This window comes from Pseudopodoces humilis, chromosome 1 (assembly GCF_049639895.1).
Source record: "Pseudopodoces humilis isolate 2021_Gansu_Grassland_sample_001 chromosome 1, ASM4963989v1, whole genome shotgun sequence".
NCBI lineage: Eukaryota > Metazoa > Chordata > Aves > Passeriformes > Paridae > Pseudopodoces > Pseudopodoces humilis.
Window position 1 is genome coordinate 68,863,225 of NC_142200.1, and position 20,227 is coordinate 68,883,451.

The 20,227-nt window shown below is 41.4% G+C and overlaps 2 protein-coding genes across 9 annotated transcripts in view; both read left to right on the forward strand.

The window, feature by feature from the left end:
- DDC (dopa decarboxylase) overlaps window positions 1–12,201 on the forward strand; it is a 73,148-nt gene extending 60,947 nt beyond the window's left edge. For 4 of the 5 annotated variants that reach the window (XM_088059000.1, XM_014256830.2, XM_014256831.2 and 1 more), the window contains 2 exons: window positions 4,107–4,208; window positions 8,313–12,201. In XM_088059000.1, the coding sequence (XP_087915126.1) occupies window positions 4,107–4,208; window positions 8,313–8,528 (318 nt within the window). In that variant the 3' untranslated portion in view covers window positions 8,529–12,201. The remainder of the gene's footprint in view (window positions 1–4,106; window positions 4,209–8,312) is intronic. The other variant, XM_014256829.2, reaches the window with a different exon arrangement.
- Window positions 12,202–14,201: 2,000 nt separating this feature from the next.
- On the forward strand, window positions 14,202–18,978 carry FIGNL1 (fidgetin like 1). Of its 4 annotated transcripts, XM_088055701.1 has the most exons (3): window positions 15,461–15,545; window positions 16,122–16,250; window positions 16,337–18,978. In XM_088055701.1, the coding sequence occupies exon 3, from the start codon at window positions 16,345–16,347 to the stop codon at window positions 18,412–18,414; it is 2,070 nt and encodes a 689-aa protein (XP_087911827.1). In that variant the 5' UTR covers window positions 15,461–15,545; window positions 16,122–16,250; window positions 16,337–16,344; the 3' UTR covers window positions 18,415–18,978. The 4 variants fall into 4 exon arrangements, with proteins under 4 accessions (XP_005527895.2, XP_087911832.1, XP_087911820.1 ...); XM_005527838.3 differs by lacking the exons at window positions 15,461–15,545; window positions 16,122–16,250 and adding an exon at window positions 14,202–14,248; XM_088055706.1 differs by lacking the exons at window positions 15,461–15,545; window positions 16,122–16,250 and adding an exon at window positions 14,298–14,354.
- Window positions 18,979–20,227: the final 1,249 nt, after the last annotated feature.

Consider the following 20,227-nt stretch of genomic DNA (forward strand, 5'->3'; position numbering starts at 1 on the left):
CATCAAAATGACTGGGATAACCACTGCAACTTGGCATTTGCTTAAGGATGGCATTTAGGAACTAAAATATTCCTGTGAGATGAGAATGTGTGACTTGGATTTAGATACAGTAACTTTTTTTGTTTTCCAAACATTACAGTTATGCACTCTTCACACACAGCATGTCATATTAATCTATTGCAAAGTATTAGGTTTTAAAGCAGTGGTAAAGGGGAGGATAGTCATCTTTGAAGGATGTGGGGAGAGACAGATAAAAATTTTGGAGGTAAGTCCCAAAGCCACAGAGGAGATGTAAAAAGAGCAAACCAGCAACAACAGTCTTTTGGACTGATGCCAACTACTCAGAGTCTGTATAAATGTGAAATCCAAATGGCCCATTTGTAAATTGCCCATTTTCGAACTGCTTGACCATCTCTTTGTTATTCCTTTGTTGGTTTAAGTCCTCTCAAACAGCTGGTAATTAATTTGAGAAATTTAGGAGTTAGTGTGTTTTTATATGCAAGCCGTTTGAACGTTGTGACTCTGCTTAATCCTCCTTAAGACCAGAAGTAATCAATGTACTGAAGATAATGAACGCCATTAAATTTAACAGCAGAGTCCAAGAAACTGGAACTGTAAAGAAGAGCAATGCTAGAAATAGTATTTGGAGAGTGGCTGTTAAGAAGACTCCTCTGACAGCATTTCCCTTCAGTGTAGTGGGATGCAGGCTAAGTCAGGCAAAGAAGTGAAATTTATAGGAGAAAAAATATGAAGTGATCAAGACTATGCAAGTAAGCTTATCTGCATATACACAGTAGTGTACTCTGATGCTTCAGAGAAGCTCCCTGCAATCAGAAGCTATTTTAGCCCTTGAAGGTGTTGCCCAAAAATTAAAATTCAGCTTGAACACTTCAGTGCAAAAGCAGTTATAGTTAGTTATAGTTATATAGTTATAGTTATAGTTACAGTTATTTACTCACAGACATACATCAAAAAATACAGATTTTTTTAAAAATAAGGACCACAATGCCTCACAAGTTTACTGCTCCTATTTACTGATTATGTAAGGTATTTCCCTTAATCCAATAACCAAATTAATTAGATCCCTTGTTTCCTTTCTCACTCTTCTGCAGAAGAGCAGTGGGTATTTATATACCTGAGATTATAGTGACACATAACAATTCCTTACAAGCCTCTTTCTTCAATCAGCTAAATTGCACTGCAAAGATTGGGGCTGCTATTCTGTTCCTATATACCAAGATACCTCAGGACACTTAACGCAGTCCATGTGATTCCACTCTGAGAACCCACCTGATGAAGGGATTGCTCAAATGATAGTTTTAGAAACAGTGTATGATTTGGTTTGCTTCTGTCCACACTTTTGTTAAATCAAACAGCTCTAGATAAAATAATTTTGTAAAGTTAAATAATATTTGAACTCCAAATTTAAGTTAATGGTACTAGGGACACATCTTGACACAGATGTTAAAATCAAAAGCACTTGGAGAGTTAAGATAGCCATAGGTCAGACTTGGTATGTACACATTCAGCAGAAAACTGAGAACAGCCTGTCAGTCTTTTACTTCTCATTCTTTCCTATCCTCAGTTTCAGTGTCTGCAGTTTTCCAGACGGGACTTATTTTCACAGTGTACCTCCCTGTCTTGAAAAGCTGAAGGACTAAAGCCACACGTGTCCTCCTGTGAGTTATTGCCACGCTCACATCCAGAGCAAGGGTACTGCTTTTGGACTTGAGACATATAAATGCCCTGCAGTTTTACAGAACTTGAACTTCCAGGCTTAATAATATTTAACTTTACTGTTGCAGCAACCTTTGTAAGAGCAATTCAGGATAATAGCTTATGGTTCAAAGGTGCAGGGCCTTGGCTGTACACTTGAAACTCCAGTTAAATACCCACTTTCTCTCCTTCCAATTCACTAAAACCTAAAATGCTTGGTGCCCCCCAGCGTCTTTACCAATTATTGCTATTTGTTAACAATTGCTGTGGATAAAAGTATCTGCATCCAGACATGAATGCAAAATACTTCTAGAATTTTGGTTTGTGACTGAACTAAAAATTTTCTTTTTCCCCTTGTTTTTATTTCCTTCAAATTCTTGAAAAATCACTTAGTTGAAAAAGTGGACATAAGTGCCTGCTATAAAATGGACAACTTGGGTCTGGACTTTCCTTGTACAAACTTCTTACAGTAAGCCAGATCTTAAGTGTTTGCTTCATTCAATTCTTACCTGGATAAATTTTGATGAAATTCAGCTAGTGATTACATTCAGCTGGACAGTTGTGAAATTTTTCTCTCATTGAACATGATTCGTTTTATGGCTTTGATTTCTAAGACATAGTACATGCAGTGCAGAATTTTGTGGAGCTGTGAAAAATACATGTTTGGTTAAAGCTATAGAATGTGAGGATAGGAGACCATTACAACACCTGTGCCTATTTTACATATGTCTTTCATGCACTTATTATGCATACAAGTATCTGTATGTATGCAGATACTTCTGATTGGATTTCACTGCTGTAAATTCATGCTCTTTATATTAGCAGAACATTCAAATGCCTTGGAAAGGATTGAGCATTTTACTGGTCTCATTCCTGACTCAAAGAGCTTTCAGGCTAATTTTAGAGGGAGATGATAAATGGATGTAACAAACAGCAGAGCGGAAGTGGTAATAACAGGAAAACTGGCTGGTTGTGTAGGGTACCAGTAAGCCCAATATGAAAGTTTTGAAGAAATACTTTAATTCAATCTAAACTATGTTTTTCTATTTTAAGAAATAAAAAAAACACCAGAAAGCTATGACTAAGATTGCAAAATGTGTTGGCTTTTTTTCTTCTTTTTTTCTCTTTTCTGAAGTTTCTGTTTTGCCTTGTCCTTTTGGAAGAAGTCCCTGTGAGATGAAACATTCAACATTTAAGCTTGACCCAAAGTGATATATTTCATTTCATTTTTTGTTTAATAACTGTCCTTGAACTTATAAAAAGTCAAAGTGCAAAAGCATTGGCTTAGTTGTTTATTTTTGTAAAATTATCTGCAATCTTTAATATATAAAATCTAAAGAATCTTTAAACATTTTTTTTAGATGTTTCAGATAATTTTTGGTATAGACTTGCTATTGCATGAAGACAAACTATAATTGAAATGGCTGGTTGCTGCTGTTGTCTTACCTTTTTTGGTTGCTTGCTTGCTTGCTTGGTTGCTTGGTTTTTTTTTTGCTTTTTCTAGGATAGCGAACATTAAGCTAATGATATAGACAGTAGGAGGAGGACTGGATAAGGCACTGCAAGTGTGCGATGAGGATATGGGTTGGTTTTTTCAAAGTGCATTTAAATTCATTTCCTCCTTGGAAGAATGCAAAGCAGCAAAACATCACTGACTGATGTTAAGACTTCCCAGCTGGTTTTTAGTATGTCTGTTAGTATTTTTCCTATTTATTTGTATTTTGTTTTCATCTGCTTCAGAATAATTGCTCTGGCTTGGTGCCCAATGTCATTTATTTTTTTTTTGCCTCAGTAACTTCTCAATATGTTTGCTGAGATTTGCTGTCAATTTTCTTGATTGTACTGTATATGATTATCAACTTTTTTTTCAACTAAACTTGAGCACCCAGTTCAGAATAGTGAGCAAGTTCTCCCTTTCTTCACAGATTTCACATATTAAGTGAATTATTCTAAAAAGTGTATCTTTCCAGCTAAATTTTCACTGAAATTGTCACAATTTTTTCCCAGTATATCTGTGCATTTCCCCCTTTCCCTCTAAAGACTTCTGGATTCTTTAGCCATTCCCAGCCAAAACTAACAGTGGTATAAAACCTAAAGAAGAATTATTTAAATTATTTACTCTTAATGTGTTATCATATCAAATTGTGCTGAAGTGTCTCATGAAGTAGACCAGCACTGCTTCAGACAGACTGAGATACTAATACAGCAATGGCTCCATATGGTCTCTGAAAGTCATAAATGGGATGGAAGTTAACACAAACAGATGGCAGTATGTGAATATTATCACACATCACCAGAAGGAACAGAGCAAAGGAATGGAAAATACTTCAGCACACCTTTTCTCTTTGTGAATCACATGTATTCAATATAGATACTCTTTCTCTTCTCAGCACATCAGACTGTCACATCAATTTGAACACTTAGTCCTTCAGGATGAAAGGTTTGAGATCTGTGCTAAGGTTGTCTTGGGACTGGTCTGCTTCCGGCTGAAGGTAAGGCATCTAAGAGCTCCTGTTTTTTCTCTCATGCATTATAGCAACACAACCTGCAATTGAATACAGTCTTTGTAGTTAATATACTTGATTATTTTTTAAGGAAAGTAAAGTGAGTTTGTTTAGAACAAAGCAGATGAAAGAAAAAAGTTTAAGACAATTTTGCTAAAAGTTAATCAAAAGCTTAAGAGAAATTAAAGCATTAAGTTAAGTTATGGAAATATAAAACAAATGTTTTAACCAGTCATACAAAATTACTTACATTCTATGTGTTATGAGCTTTGATAAAGATGATTGTTTTAGTACATTTCCCTAGACTTCTGAATATGATGACTGTGTATTACTTGTTTCTTGTCAAGTTAATTTCTTATGTGCATATATTTAATATTCAATTTTATAAAAAAAATTACTATCATAGATGAAAATCAGAGCACTAAACATGTTATTGTTTTCTCTAAAGTAATTTTTTTCACCTATAAAATTCTATGGTCAAACTGGGAAAACTGAGGTAAGATATGTTTAAGAACAGGTTACATGGGAGGATAGCTTCCCTGGCCTGCTTTTTATTGCTGAACATGATCCTTTTGCCCTGTTTTTCCTTTTATTCCCCAAAATCTCTCAAAGTGTAAAGTTTCTTGATGTAGAGAACTTGCCTAACAGAAACTAGAAAATTCATTCTGCATGTGGATCATAAAAGCTGCAGTATTTGGGAGAGCTCATTTGTTTTAATCAGACATTCAAAGGGGATTAATGTCTCAGTTTAGGTAAAGAAGTCATTTTGTAGAGCAGCTTGCAGCTAAAGCCTCTGCAAAGGACTGGATTGTGACACTGAATCTGACCACTAAACAACCATAACAGTAACAACATCACTAGTGTTTTCTAGTTAACATGATACCTAAATGCGCATATAGCTTTTCTGAAGCGTTGCAAACACATCTTTTCTTCTGGGTAGCTTATTTTAATAAATTCTTTTCTCAGTCATTCAGTTTCCCCATTTACCTGAGTTTGATGCAACTGGCTGAAGAAACTAACAAGTAAATACTAATGTAATGGTGAATTTATCTGGAATAGCAAAATGCTTTTGTTTGAATTTATAATGTTTAAAATAAAATTTGAAAATGACCCTGTGTTTAGGGGATTGGAGAGATTACAGAATGTAGTCTTATCAGTCAATGGAAACACGAATATGATCTCTTTTCTAACAAGAACTTTTAAAAGATATTGAGGAGTAGATTCTGTATCTTTTATTACTGAATAACAAAATGTTGTTTGCAATCTGCTCTCTCACATGGAAGAAGCAAACACTAGTTTTGCAGATCCAGACACAGCTGTTAGTCAGTGCTCTACATTTACTTTGAAGGAACAGTTCTGGTGAAATAGAGCATAGCAACACAGGAATTGTCACTTTTGATCAGACCAGTAGCTCATCTACATCTGTTCTCCCATCCCTCATGATTCAGAGGAAGAAATCACATCTAAAAGGAAAGACAGTTTTACAATAGGAGGTAAATATTGGACCCTTAGCTAAGAAACCTTTGGACAAGTTGTTGAATAAAGGCCTGATTCTACTGAAAGCCAGTGTTGAAAGAGCAGTGTTTTCATTTTTTGCCTACCTGATCCAAAAAACAAGAAAAAAAAAACTAGCAAGCTTTCAAATTAGGAAGCTTTTATAGCTATTTTAACAGCTTTATTTGCTTTTTATATCACTCCTTCAAAAATCTTTCTGTCATTTTTATAATTTGTATTAAGATACATCTTAGAAGGAGAATATAAGTAACTTTTATTTAGTTACAGTGGGACTAAGGGTCAGGGGACTTGAACTATAAAATGCTGCATAGCTACAAAAGCATGAAATATTTTTTCTTACTTCCTTTGTTCTTGAGAAGCCTTTTTTAATTTTTCTGCTTAGCTGTAACTTTTAATTTTTTGCCTTTCACACTGTTGAGCAAATGGACTAATTACCTATGACTTTCATATTATAATTATTTCATCAAATATGTCATGCCAAAGGGTTAGTTTTAGGCCTGCTTGTCATGACTGCAGATGAATACAAGTCAAGCTAGTAATTTCTCCAAGGGGGTGAGAATACTGTCTTATTGAAGCTCACAGACTCAATCAAAGCTGCCTTCTCAAAGCTCTGGGAGAGGATTAGTCACTACCAACTTCAATTTGACGTGACACCCGAGTGTCACAGCAGCCCTAAGGTGGAGCTGTGAGAGTAGAACAGAAGAAAGATAAATTAATCTCTCTCCTTCCTGCCTTCACCCCTGCCAATTTAACATCATATAACTGCTTGTATTGCCTGAAAGTCAGTGCTGTGCATTTGATATTAAAGGCAAAGATTGTCATTTTAATAATGCATTACCTTTGACAAGAAAGCAGGACATCATTGTCAACTGTGACTGAGCTGTAATAGGTGGGGACTTGCAAAACACCAAAGTTGCTCCATTTTTTTAGGTAGGAGCATTTCAGTCACATAAATATCTCCTAGAAGACTAAGGCTAAGCCATGAATTTTAGGATGTCTCACCAAATTTATAACAACTTGTGCTAAGACAGAACAAGGTTTTGACTTGGGTTCAACTCTTAATTCTTAATATGATCTAAAAATGTGAGAATGATACATTTATCCTTGCTGCCAATGGGAAACTGTCTGCCTTATGCTTTGTCTTTATATGGAAAAGGCTAAGCAGGAAATTCACAATTGCCTGGATTTGAGAGAATGTGTTTTCAAGAAGACCAGTGCTGCCACAAGATTGTTCATTTGTGACTCTTTTTCCAGAGTCAGAGCTCAGTAAGGGGACACTGCGGTAAAAATGCAGACGTTTCCAGAATCTCTTGCAATTGTGTGCTACCACCAGTGTAACAGAGAGAGTAAAGGTTGCACAATACCTAAGATACTTCCTCTGATGGACTCTGTGGTGGATAACTCCTACAGAACTTGAGGCAAATACTTTTTTAGGGTTTCCACTGATAATATGAAACCTACTTATGCCAGGGATATATTACCTTAAAAATTTTTAATTAAGGGCAAGATTTCATATTCAAAAGAATCTCTCATAACAGCCATGCTTAAGTGAGGAAACTTAGTATAGTTCACTGCAAAACAGTTCACTTCCTCCCATGTTTGTTTGATTAGATCCAAGAAGAGTGTAATAACACAAAAATACAACAGTGAATGTTTTTAACATAGCTCACCTTTGGTCATAAAAAGGCAGTCAGCTATCACAAATGCCCCAGAGTGAACACTGTTTCTAAACTGAAGATAATTCCTAAATCTCTTTGTGGCTCAAAACCTTTGTCTTGGTTTGAAGACAGGTGTCTGATAAGGAAGGCAGGAACCTCCCCAGGAAAAATATAAACCACTCCCCCCCTCCCCCAATTATTATACTCTTGAAATCAAGGGGCTTTCAGGCAAAGATGTGGGAATGGGAATAACAGTTCTTTACCAGGAAAATTAAAGTAAAAATGAAAAAAAACCCACTGACAGTCAGAATACAACCTGGCACCCTGTTGGTCAGGTTGCTGGTAGCAGCCTGATTAAATGGTGGCTGCAGTCCTCCTGGAGTGACAGATGTGGTTCTGTTAAAGCAATGATCCCATAGAAGGGTGTAGTTTTCCTCTGGAGGTCCAGTGGTGGTGTAGATGTGTCTGGTCTTCCTCTGGGAATCCAGTGGAGAAAGGCTGCCTGTGGCGTTCTGTATCTCAGATTATATCCATGCTGGAATGCTTGGCTCCTACTCCTGGGTGGAGCATCTCACAATGGGATGATGTAATTTTATCAGTCCTATACTGACTGACTCAATGGCCCATTAACAGAAGATATGCCCCTGGAGGAAGGATGGGTCATGGAAGAGATAAAGAACACTGCCACACCTGGTTTTAACAGCTGGTTAATACTTTTGGGTACATCTTGCATTGCAACCCCAGACAACTACTCTCTTACATCATCATCTTTTTGTGATCCTTTGATGGCAAAGCACTGAGAGATGAGAAAGTGGCTGCTTGTTACTTGTGCTACTTGGGCTTGGCTGCTTGGTGGGATTTACATTTTCCAGACCTGTTTCTGAAATTCACTGCCATATCCATTTAATTACGATTTCAGGGCTCGAATGAACTAAACGAGGCACTTCTTAAAAGCATAAATGGTGCCAAGAAGATCCATCTGGTCCCGTGCCACCTGAGAGAGAAGTTTGTGCTACGTTTTGCTATTTGTTCCCGCACAGTGGAATCCACCCATATCGAGTTCGCCTGGCAGCACATTTCACAGCTGGCAACTGATCTCCTGAAAACATGGGTGCAAAACCACCACCAGCAGTAAGAGCAGTGAAGTATAACTGGAGATGAGGTAATTAACTGGCTTTCTCTCTGTTGCCAAGTGTTATTTTAGGTGCATGTGGGAAAGTCCAACTATGAAGGGAAAAAGTACAAAAAAATACCTGTTATATAGCCCAGCTGCAGTAGCAAAATCCTTGCCAGCAAGTTGAGTTGTAACTGTAGTCATTCATTCTCTGTACTGTAGTTTCATCTTGCCTGTTTCCAGGATGCACATAGCCAAGGAGACTCGAGCTGTTATTTCTTAACAGTTTGTAGTCAAGAGCATTTGATCAACCAAGCAATGGAAATGTAAGGGTTAGTTCTCCCTCCATTGTCCCTGTTCACCTCTAGCACGCCCCCTCCTTTCTTCATTGATGAAACTAAGGTGTTATAAACAATTAAAGTTAAATTAATATGACTGCAGGAAGAAACCAAGTTGGGGAAGTTTCATTCAGGTTCTAAATATGTTAGTGTCTGAATAGTCATGCACAAATGTAGTTGCCAGGATCTGGGGCACTGTCACATCATAATACACTTGCTGCAGTAATTTTGTAAATGAACAAAGGACAAACAACTTCAAGACTTCCTTCATTGCATAGCCAGACCTAGGGGAATGAGCACTATCTGATTACTAATCACCCTTCTGGCAGGTTCTCTACCTTCCCCTAAATGGTTTGCTTTTAAAACACCCATTTTGTCAAATTCCAGCAAATAGGTTATGCTGGCTATTGGTTTCCAGATTGATCATTCATAGTGAGGTCCCTGAAAAGATCCTCCTGAAGAGTTTTGTGAAAAGCTATGTGCTACCTGGTAGTCTATATTTTTAATAAAGTTATTATCAACAGTGGTTACTTGAAAATAGTCTGTAATTTATGTTCTGTGAAACTGAGTTGTGATTTGCCTTTATGGCTACCATTTTGATTACTTCATGGTAATAAATCTTCGACAAAATGTGCTAAGAAATGTGATGTCAAAAATGTTACTCTTAGTTTCTCAAATTAGCTAACAAACGAGTAAATAAGTGACAATAAAAATAGGAAGTAAGAGAACAAACACCCAGAATCAGTTGTGGTGACCCCATCAGTGGTATTCTTACATTAACAGTGATGAATGGAAAATAAAAATAGCGGAAAACCTCTTTCTGAACAAGTCAAATCATATATATTTAACACAAACCATTGATACACCTTCCTGTCAAAGACAGGCACAGTAAAGAGCTAAAATGAAAGTTAAAGGTGAAAGTCAGAACAATATCAAGTCAAGAAGTACTTCTGCCGTTTTATATCATAAATTCAAGACAGTTATTTCTGTGTAAATAAGAAAAACAAAAGTAGCTGCTCCAAGAAAAATAATATCTAGGATTAATTTCTACATTTGCATTTCAGTCTTTCTTTTAATGCTTACATTAACTTCTAAAGCCTCTTGAGCAACGTACACAATTACTCAGCTTTCTGCCTCCATCCCTTTCAAGTATACTTCCTATGGTTGGGAAGTTGCAAGTAGACCAGGGAGCACAGATCAGGGCAGTTAATTTGGCACGTGGGCTGCTCCTACCTCTGTCTTTCCTAATCTCTCTCTTCTGGGGTGCAAAGTGGGAAGGATTACTATTTCCATAAGGAACTGATTTCCCAGGTAACAGATGAAAAAAGGGATAATCAATGAATTTGGTAAATCCCAGTAATATTTTAGCAGGTGACTGCCACAAGACACTACTGTCAGCTGCAGTGTCAGAAATTTTGATAGCATTATTCTCTTCAACAGAACCAATATGAAATTTAGCTTTTCTGTGGTACCACGATGCAATAGATAGGTAGAATGAAGAGAGTAGAATATGCTGGCAGTTATTCCTTCTCTCTGTTACTATTTTTTTTTTTTAAACAATGTTATTCAGATATCATGACCTGGAAAACAATGTTCACCCATAACCCATATCTTCCACACTGATACAATTTTACAACTTTTACATTATGAAAACTCTTGGAGCCAAAGAAGAAATACACCTTCTCTGTGAGATAGACCAGTATTTTATATGTGAAATATATAACCAGGTCTGTCCAGGAATAAAAACAAAAAAGAGATCAGATTTGGATCAAAGCTATCACAGAGTAAATCCAGGTAATTCCACTGAAAAGAAATGGAGTTGCTTTGGGCTTAGGTGACTGTAATTGAAATTAAAAATCTGACTAATAAGTATTGGAAAAGAAAGGCATAAAGTAAGGCACCACTAAACTGAACATAAGAAGATTCTACTGGAAATCTGCTCCATGGAAACCAGAGCAGAGATGAATGATACTTGCTTGTGTGAGCCTCAAACTGCTGTAAAACTGGGATGCAGGCAGGATGCACACCCAAACCTAGGAGATGTGAAATGTCCCCAACAGCCCAGAATAGACATAGATTCCTTTAGACATTTGTGGGAAAATACTACCAAACCAGACATTCAATTAAACATTTTTAAGCATCTGGATATCAGTTTTAGAAGTTGCTGTTGTCCAGATACAAAAACTGTTGTTGGCAAAGAATTTAATTTAAAGGCTAATTTAAAATATAGATGGAGTAAGAGCTAATTTTTGTTTCATTTTTTAAAGAATTGACATAAGTAAATCTGTCTAATAAACAGCAGTGATGAGACCCATAGAATTACGTTTTCCCATGGCTAACCCAGTAAAGAAACGTGAAGTTCACAGTTCTGGTTTTTCTGAAATTCTAGGAGGATTTGAACATGTAACTAGTGAAGACCTTCATAGTATTCATAGTCTCTCATACCCTCTTTTCTCAATGTGATAATTCCTTAGACTATTAACGATAGGTCATCTGAAAAGGAAATACAGGCTATGTAATCAACCCAAGAAGAAGCATTGAAAGGGACATTTTGAAAGAAGAGTATAACTGCTCTTTCTGTTCTGTAGTTTTGCAATGTATCTGTAAGCGAGAAACACTGTATTTATGAATAATTAATGTTAACCTGGATTTTTTGTGCCTTGTGTGCAAAACCTAATACAATCTCTGTTGATGAATACAGTTTGATATTAAAAATTACAAAATCCCAGAAATGTACTTTAGTAGAATATCCACATCTCAAGGATGACTGTGGCTATTAGAGAAGGAGGGAAAAACCCTGACTTTTACTTTCAGGAAACTCAATTTATGTTTTTTAAAACTAGCAGAGTACAGTACTTACATTCTTAATGACAGATTATAAATATATTTTATTAATGATGCTGAAATAATGAAAATATATGTATTTATGAAAATCCTGGTAATGTATTATACTCTAAACTGCATTGTAATTATTATTTTTTTCATTTTTTCTTGCCTTTACATACAAGATTCTGCTCATGGCTGTTTTGTTGTTCTTGAAGGCTACCATATGTGATGACTAGTACTCACACTGAAGTTGCCTTACAGCAGCAGTCTAAACCTTGAGATGTATAGACTTGAATTGCTCAAAGACAGAAGCAAACGAGAAGTAAAACTGAGAATCCTGAAGACCAGGGTGGTTGGTGGGGGCAGGTTAAATAGCCATAAATGGATAATATCTATCTAGCATATGCAGAGTTTGTATGTTCTAAATGGAAAAAAAAATCAGAAGTATAATGCTCTAATTATAATTTGTGAGGTGTTGACTCCCTTTAAAATCTGTATCCAAAACCTACTGAAAAGACATATAAGTTTGAACTGGCAATATTAATAAATGGAAATAAAACTACGGCTATTGTCTCTGTACTTAACTAAGCTTTTCTCGTCTCATTCATGCCAGATGCACTATAAGAGGCCCAACTTCTCCACTCATATAAAGTCAGTGCCCTGATTTTCACCACCAAGGTCTTTTTTTCAACATGTCCTTCCCATTACTTTGCAAATGGGAGTTTGCAAATGGGAGTTTGCAAATTTTCCTGCAGGAAGTTTCCTCCTCAGCAAGAGGAGTCTGAAAAATACCTGGCCATACCCAGCGCCAGTGCCAGTCCTTCTGCCAAATTCCGCACAGTGCTGCAACTGGATCTGCAGCTGGAGACACCTGCCCAGCTTCAGCTTTGGTTTGTAGTTCTGGTGCCATCACGTAGGACAGGGAAGGGGCCCATGGCATCAGTCCTGGCTGGCTGCTTTGCTCCTTGCCTCTGTGCAATCCCACGGAAATTGGTCAAGCATGCCTTGGAAAAATTTGATGGCAGCAGCGCCACAAACTATTTAAATGTTAGTCCAGCTGGGTCTGAGATGATAACTTGTATAGCAGTTTAATGTGCTGTCTGCACTAATGGCATAACAAGCCTGATGTATAACAAAAACTTCTCAATACCTGCAGGAAAGGTTCCTTACTGGAAATGAAATGTTCACCCACACAGAAGCATCTCTTACCATAGATGGAACTGCAGCTTAGAGTGCTAATTTGTATCTAGATTGGTGTGCTAATTTGAACATGAGTTGGTGTGATTCAGATGGAGACTGTACCACCATTCAGTTCATGGGATACTTCCACACGGACCACCATCTTTTACCCTGTAAAAAAAGTCATTCATACTGTTCTTGTCAGAGCTGTTCACCCAAAAAGGCCTCTACAGCAGCTGCTGTTTCCAGGAGTTAGACAGCATTCCCTTCTGACACTGCCATGGTGGCCATTGTGGCCCCACAGCCGGTGCCACAGAGATGAAATAGGTGGCCGTGAAGGTCAAGTGCTTGTGTGCCCTAAGGGTCAGGTACCCATCACTGGCTGCGAAATCACCACCAGGGTTAGGGCTTTGCGCTTGGGCCATCATTCATGGAGCCATACCTCCTGTGGAGCCTGTCCTGCACATAGGGCTGTTGCCAAGGTCGGGGCCCGGGACACCACTGGCCTGGCTGCCTGTGAGCTGAGTAAAAGACATCCAGAGCGCTTTCTGACCGCCAGGAGAGGAACAAACAGTAGGCAGCTGGGGAATGCTGATGGGGAGTGGCCGCCCTGCCGTTTTGGGCAGCCAAAGTCGAGTTTGACATAGGAAGAGCCACAGCAATTCCACTCCTTCAGTTACCGAACTGAAGGTAAAGACCTCCTCTGCCTCGCAGAAATTGCACATCTCCACGTTTCCATTTCCTTCTGCTACTGAAAATGGCCTGAACAGGCAATAACCGTGACAGATCCTGTTACATTCTCCAGCCTCTCCCTTTTCGGCTGCTCTGACCTTCAGCTGCGGAACCAAGCCCTGATCAGGAACGTTTTTCCGAAGTGTGTGAGCAGGACTGGCAAGGCGCGTAAGCGGTGACACTAGGGGAGCGCCCGGGGCCGCAGGCGGGGTTTCGGCGGGAGACCCGGGAGGGAGCCGGGAAGGAAACGGGGAAACAGGGGACGGACCCGGAGGATCTGAGGGAGGAACCCTGCACGCGAGGGATCCGCGAGGAAAGCATCCGGAAAGGAACACGCGGAGAGAACGCGCGACGGACCCGCCGGTGCCCACAAGGCAGGCGCGCGCCACCCCACGCGCTGCGCTCGGCCACGCCTCCCGAGGCACGGACCCCGCGCCCATTGGACGGCACGCGTCTCCGGGGCAGCCAATAGGGAGCGCCCGCCCTGCCGCGCGCCGTCCCTCCCAGCGCTGCAGGTGACGTAGGCTCAGCGAACCCGCCCCTCTCCCACTCGGCCCGCCCTCCCGGCCTCTGATTGGCTGCGCTTCCCGAAGCCCTGTTATCCGATTGGCGGGCGAGGCCGGGTGCAGAGTGGGCGCGCGCGGTTCGCTGAGGCGGCGGCGGCCGGTGGGTGCGGGGAGCGGGAGCGGCACGGCCGGGACTGCGGGGAGTAAGGGAGAAGGGAAGGGAGGGAACTGCGGGACCCTCTCGGGGCTGTGGCCTCCGCTTCCAGGTGCCGTGAGTGGGGACCCGCCTTCCGCCGGGCTGGCCAGGGCTCCTAAGCTGAGGGGCCGTGGCTGCCGGCTGGGTAGGGGCGGCGAGGGCTCAGCCGTGCTCGGGCAGCTTCCCGGCTGGATTCCTGGCCTGAGGGCAGTGAAAGGGCGGGTGTGCTCGCTTACTTGGCTTACTTGGCGTACTTGGTGGTGTTTCCCTGGGCCCGTGCTGAGCGTGCTCGTGTGTGGAGGCAGTGGGACCAGCAGCAGCTCCCGCCCGCTCCTCGCTGAGGCGAGCACGCACCCGAGTGCCAGATCCATTGGTGGCAAGTGCTTAGATACACCTCCAGCTTCAGGCATGGGCACGAAGTACGCTGTCCTCATCTGGGAACTGTTCTGGCTGAACGTGTGTGCATGTGGCTCTCTTGGAAAGAAGTTGTAAGGTTATGGGGACAATTAGTATGGATTAGACTAGAGGGAGAGAATGATGCTAGACGATGCTTAAAATGTATATAAAAAACTAAAGGGTGCTTGTCGAGAGGATGGATCCAGGCTGTTCTGGTTGGTGCCGAAAAATAGGACAAGAGGCAATGGGTAGAAACTGAGGCATAGGAAGTTCCACCTGGATATGAGGAAGAATTCCTTTCCTGTGGGAGTGACCACACTGGAACAGGTTGCCCAGAGAAGCTGTAGAGTCTCCCCCACTAGAGATATTCAAGAACTGTCTGGACACAATCCTTGTGCCATGTATGCTGGGATGAGCCTGCTTGAGCAGGGAGGTTGGACCAGATGACCCCTTGTGGTCTCTTACAACCACAACCTTGTGGTTCTTTTTCCCATTCTTTGATTCTGTGAATAATCAAACTGAAATTTCAAACTGGTTACCACTGTTCACTTGTTATGACCTTCCCTCAGTGCTATGGAGGTGACCACTGAATCCCTAAGAAAGTGGTGGTGATGTTGAGATTTTAGGTTCTGAATTATGGAAGTATGCCATACTTTTTGCAGATAATTAGAGAGGACACCCCCACATAGTCTGGATTCCTTAAGTTCTGTCTCCCTAGCCTTGCATGAACATTGCACCTGTACCTTCATCTGCACTCCTATGCAGTCTGTAGCTGATCCAGAGGATTGCAAATTGACTCATACTCTGTTGGAAAGGGTGCGGAATATATGCATGTGATACTTTGCAGAGAAAGAAAATACATTGTGTGAGTAAATCATTTCAAATCAAATTAAATACTCCTCCTGAGCCAAATGTCATCATTGCTATTTCTTAAAAAAACCCAACACTAAAGGAGTTTAAATTCTGCTTTCTGAAACTGAGAAACAAGCATTGCTTTAAAAACACACAAGCTTTGTTTCTCTTAAGTGTAAAATGGGGACATTTTAGTGCCTTCTAAACGGAAGAAATAGTTTTGAACATTTAGTAGTAATCTGTTAATATTTTCTTAATCTGAAAACTTGCTACATTCAGGATTATTCATTCCATTTTTATCTCCTCTAGGAGACACTGCACACAATTTTACTTGCTAGCTTAATTGTTTAATTTTTATTACCATCACTGTAATAAATGAAATCATTCTGACAGTGGCATATCCTCTGTCCTCTGCTGCACTGTGCCATATTCTGTCAAATAAGAAAGAAAGCACTGGCGATTTCATTTAGCAAGTCCAGTTTTTCCTTGGCCATCTGTTACCATTATTTGCAGCCTACTTACCTCCCCAGGAGACCTCTGGTTAGAAACAAACTTTCTCTTCTTTTTCCCCCTCACTTTTTTCTTTTAGGACAAGGAAGAAAAGAGAACCTCAGCCTAAATACCTTTGCACCACAAAGCTGGTTGCTTTTTGAAAAGAGTAAGGTTGCAAAACCTCTTGTTCTGTTTCTCTCAGTTAAAAGAATGTAGGTTTTCCTGTGTAAGTATTTAGGAAAGAGGGAAGCAGCTGGTGCAAATGGTGTGAAATGGCATTTTGTAACTGCAGGTATTTTCTGTCTGTTCCAGTGTCAGTGATGGAGGCCCCCACCCTCAGCGCAGTGCACCTGAGTGATTGGCAGGGAAGTTACTTTGCTGTCACCTCTGGCACCTGCACACCCGGGCAGAAGGCAGATGGATACCGTGCCAAGATCCTGCGTATTCAGTATGCATGGGCAAACTCCGAGATCTCCCAGGTCTGTGCTGCCAACCTGTTTAAGAAGTACGCAGAGAAATACTCTGCGATTATTGACTCTGGCAATGCAGAGACGGGCTTGAATAACTATGCGGAAAACATTTTGACTTTGGCAAAATGTCAGCAAAGTGACAGTGACAAGTGGCAATCTGCCTTGACAACAGATAATGTGTTTGAATTAAAGTGTGTGCAAGACAGAATGCAGGCTGGCAAAATTTTCCAGAGCTCTCAGATGGCACCGACAGATGCCCATGTACGAGCTGATAAAGGGGTCAGTGCCTCTGCTGCTCCAGCTCTTCCCAAACTCAGTGTCTTCGGCAGTACTGGGGAGACTGAGCTCAGTGCTGGCTCAGCAAAATGTGCAAGTCAGGGACCAGATCTTCTTGGGCATCCCTCATCTTCCAAGTCCCTTCAAAGCAGTGTGCCTCCTGTGACCAGAACTTCAGACACACTTCCTGGCACTTCAGCCTCCTTAGGCAAAGAGGTTCATCCAGGCTTCCAGGCAACTCCACTCTTTGGAAGTAAGGAAGTCGCTAATAGCAATTCTCTGAAAATGTCAGGTAACTGTTGTGATGGACAAAATTTGTCTCTTTTCAACCAGTCATCTGTACCTGCCTGGTTTGCAAATTCTGGGAAAAGGAAAGCATTCTATGGTCTGGCTGATGAAGGCAGCACAGCTATTCCTAGCCTTGCTCCATGTCAGACTTCCATTTCTACAGGAACTAATGGTTTTTCAGGGCAAAGAAACAGAAATGAAGAGAGCAGTGCTCCTGGGTTTAAAACTGCAAAGGAACAGCTGTGGATGGATCAGCAAAAGAAATTTCAAAACCAGCGTGGACCAGTCTTGTCATATGGAGGTGTAAAAAAATCCCTGGGTGCAGGCAGGTCTCGGGGTCCATTTGGCAAGTTTGTGCCTCCAGTTCCGAAACAAGATGGAAGTGAAAATGGAGGAGCACAGTGTAAACCTCATGTAGAGGAATCAACAGATCTTTTGCTGCCTGTGGATGAACGGCTGAAAAATATAGAACCAAAAATGGTTGAACTCATCATGCATGAGATCATGGACCACGGGCCTCCGGTCAGCTGGGACGACATTGCTGGAGTTGAGTTTGCAAAAGCTACTATAAAAGAAATAGTGGTGTGGCCCATGCTGAGACCAGACATCTTCACCGGCTTGCGTGGTCCCCCGAAAGGAATTCTTCTCTTTGGCCCCCCTGGGACTGGCAAGACCCTCATAGGCAAGTGCATCGCGTGCCAGTCTGGAGCAACTTTTTTTAGCATCAGTGCTTCCTCTCTGACTTCCAAATGGGTGGGTGAGGGGGAGAAGATGGTCCGTGCACTGTTCGCTGTGGCACGGTGTCAGCAGCCAGCAGTGATTTTCATCGATGAGATCGATTCCCTGTTGTCCCAGCGTGGAGAGGGGGAGCACGAGTCGTCCAGGAGAATAAAAACTGAGTTTCTGGTGCAGTTAGATGGGGCAACAACCTCCTCTGAAGATCGTATTCTAGTGGTTGGAGCAACAAATCGACCCCAGGAAATTGATGAAGCTGCCCGAAGGAGACTGGTGAAGAGACTGTACATTCCTCTCCCAGAAGCCTCTGCTAGGAAGCAGATTGTCACCCGGCTGATGGCAAAGGAGCACTGCTCTCTAAATGAAGAGGAAATCAAACTCATAGTCCAGAAATCCAATGGGTTTTCTGGGGCAGACATGACACAGCTCTGTCGGGAAGCTTCTCTGGGCCCTATCCGCAGTCTGCAGTCCATGGACATTGCAACCATCACACCAGACCAGGTACGGCCCATTTCTTTCCTGGACTTTGAGAGTGCCCTGAAAATGGTGCGGCCCAGTGTGTCCCCAAAGGACCTGGAACTCTATGAAACCTGGAATCAGACATTTGGCTGTGGCAGATGAGCTGCATCACAGTTCTTTCACAGGAACCACTTAGGACTTCAGCACTGCCATGTATTAAACCTGTGGCAATTTAGTGCATCTGCACTTTGTTTTGTTTCTGTAATGGAATTAAACCTCCTTATGTTATGCAGGCAGAGGTCCAGGCTCTTGCTGAGGCTTTGCCAGCTGAAAAGACCATGAGAAACTGCTGGTCTTGATACAAGAAATTGCTGAACAGCAGTGGCATTGAGAGGCTGACAGAATTTACAGATTGCTGAGAGAGATGGACAAGTTTCACTGATGTTTAAGGGGAAGGATACCAAACCTCACAAATAATTGCAAGGAATATTGGGGAAATCTTGCAAGGTCCACTGTGCTGTATCAGTAAAGGATTCAAGTAGTAGCCGAAATACCGATTTTGGGTAAGGGTATGGCAAAACTGGGATGGATGAGGAAGAATAATTAGAGGTGCCCTGTTTGGGAGGAGATGAGGGCAGAGGTGGATGTGGACCTGTAAGGAAAAATGGAAGGGGGGACAAAAGTGGAAGGCCTCTTGGGTACTGCTCTTGTCTGACAGCCTTTTGACTCATCGCTGCAGTCGATCTCAGCTTCTCATTAAAATTTTTTTCTGATGATTTTCTGCTTGACCTTGCTTTCTGTGCTACATCAACATGTGTGGGTGTGTTTTATTGGGATGTTTGGACAGTGGCAGGTAGAAAAAAGGCCATGGGTCACAGGGGCTTTAGGATTTGAGCCCAGACGTGGGGTAGCAAGTGCTGTAGGGATCCAAAACTCACCGCCAAACTAAAGGCTGGACAAGCTGGCAAGGAGGAAAAACAGGATTTCGAAAGATCCCTGCAGTGGCAGGATAAGGGGGTTCAGGGTCTGGGCCTTGGTATTTGGTAAACTTAAATCCAGTGGCAGTGTCTGGAGGCTCCATGGATGAAGTGTCCTTGTGAAACTGGAGAGTGTGGGGGTTGTGTTACGCACTGGTGATCTTGGGTGCTGTGAGGCTGGAGCTGAGGGACAGGGTGGGACTGTGGGTGGGTTTATGGGAGTACATTTGTGTGTGTGTGCTAGGAAAGACACTGCTCCTTGTCTGTGTGTGTGTGTGTGGTTTTGCAACCACTGGTTTGGATTATCTCAGCCTTGCTCCTGGCTGGACTCCCAAGCAGAAACAGCAGCAGCTGCATCCATCAAATTAAGATGGAAGATGCCTTACTCCAAGATTGCTGGGTTCTAGTGGTCAAGAAGAAGTCCCATGTCCCAGCACCTCCTGGGTTCTGCTGCTCCTTAAAAAGTCCTCATGCATCAGTGGTAAAATTCCTGGCTATCTTGTATTTGGCATTCATACCTAAGGCATGAAAGAATGCAAAGCATTTTATTCACATAATCTGTCCTTGCTCACTGGCTGAGCACAGCTGACCCTGAAAGGAAAATAAATGGAAATCTTTCCTTTGGATTCTTTTGTCAGTGTGGCAGAGCTGGCTGCTCTGCTGTCTGCGCTTTGTTTTCAGCTTCTCTAAAGAACATTTTCTCCTGTTGGGGAAAATGTAGACCTTAAAAGCTGGTTTGCCTCAGATTTCTCTGAAACTGGATGAATGCTGTTTAACTAGCATTTTTTAAAGACATTTGGGAAATACAGGGCCCAGGAGACTATAGAGAGCCTTGCATTCAGAATAATTTGGAAGGCTTAGAATTTCGTAGAGCTCATCCTGATTTAAGCAGATGATTACATTTTATTCATAGCTCGTGTTTTTAGTCAAGTCCAATATATATTAGAAATTGTTTTGCAGAGATGTAAAAATTCAGGTGTGGGAATTTATCTTCATTT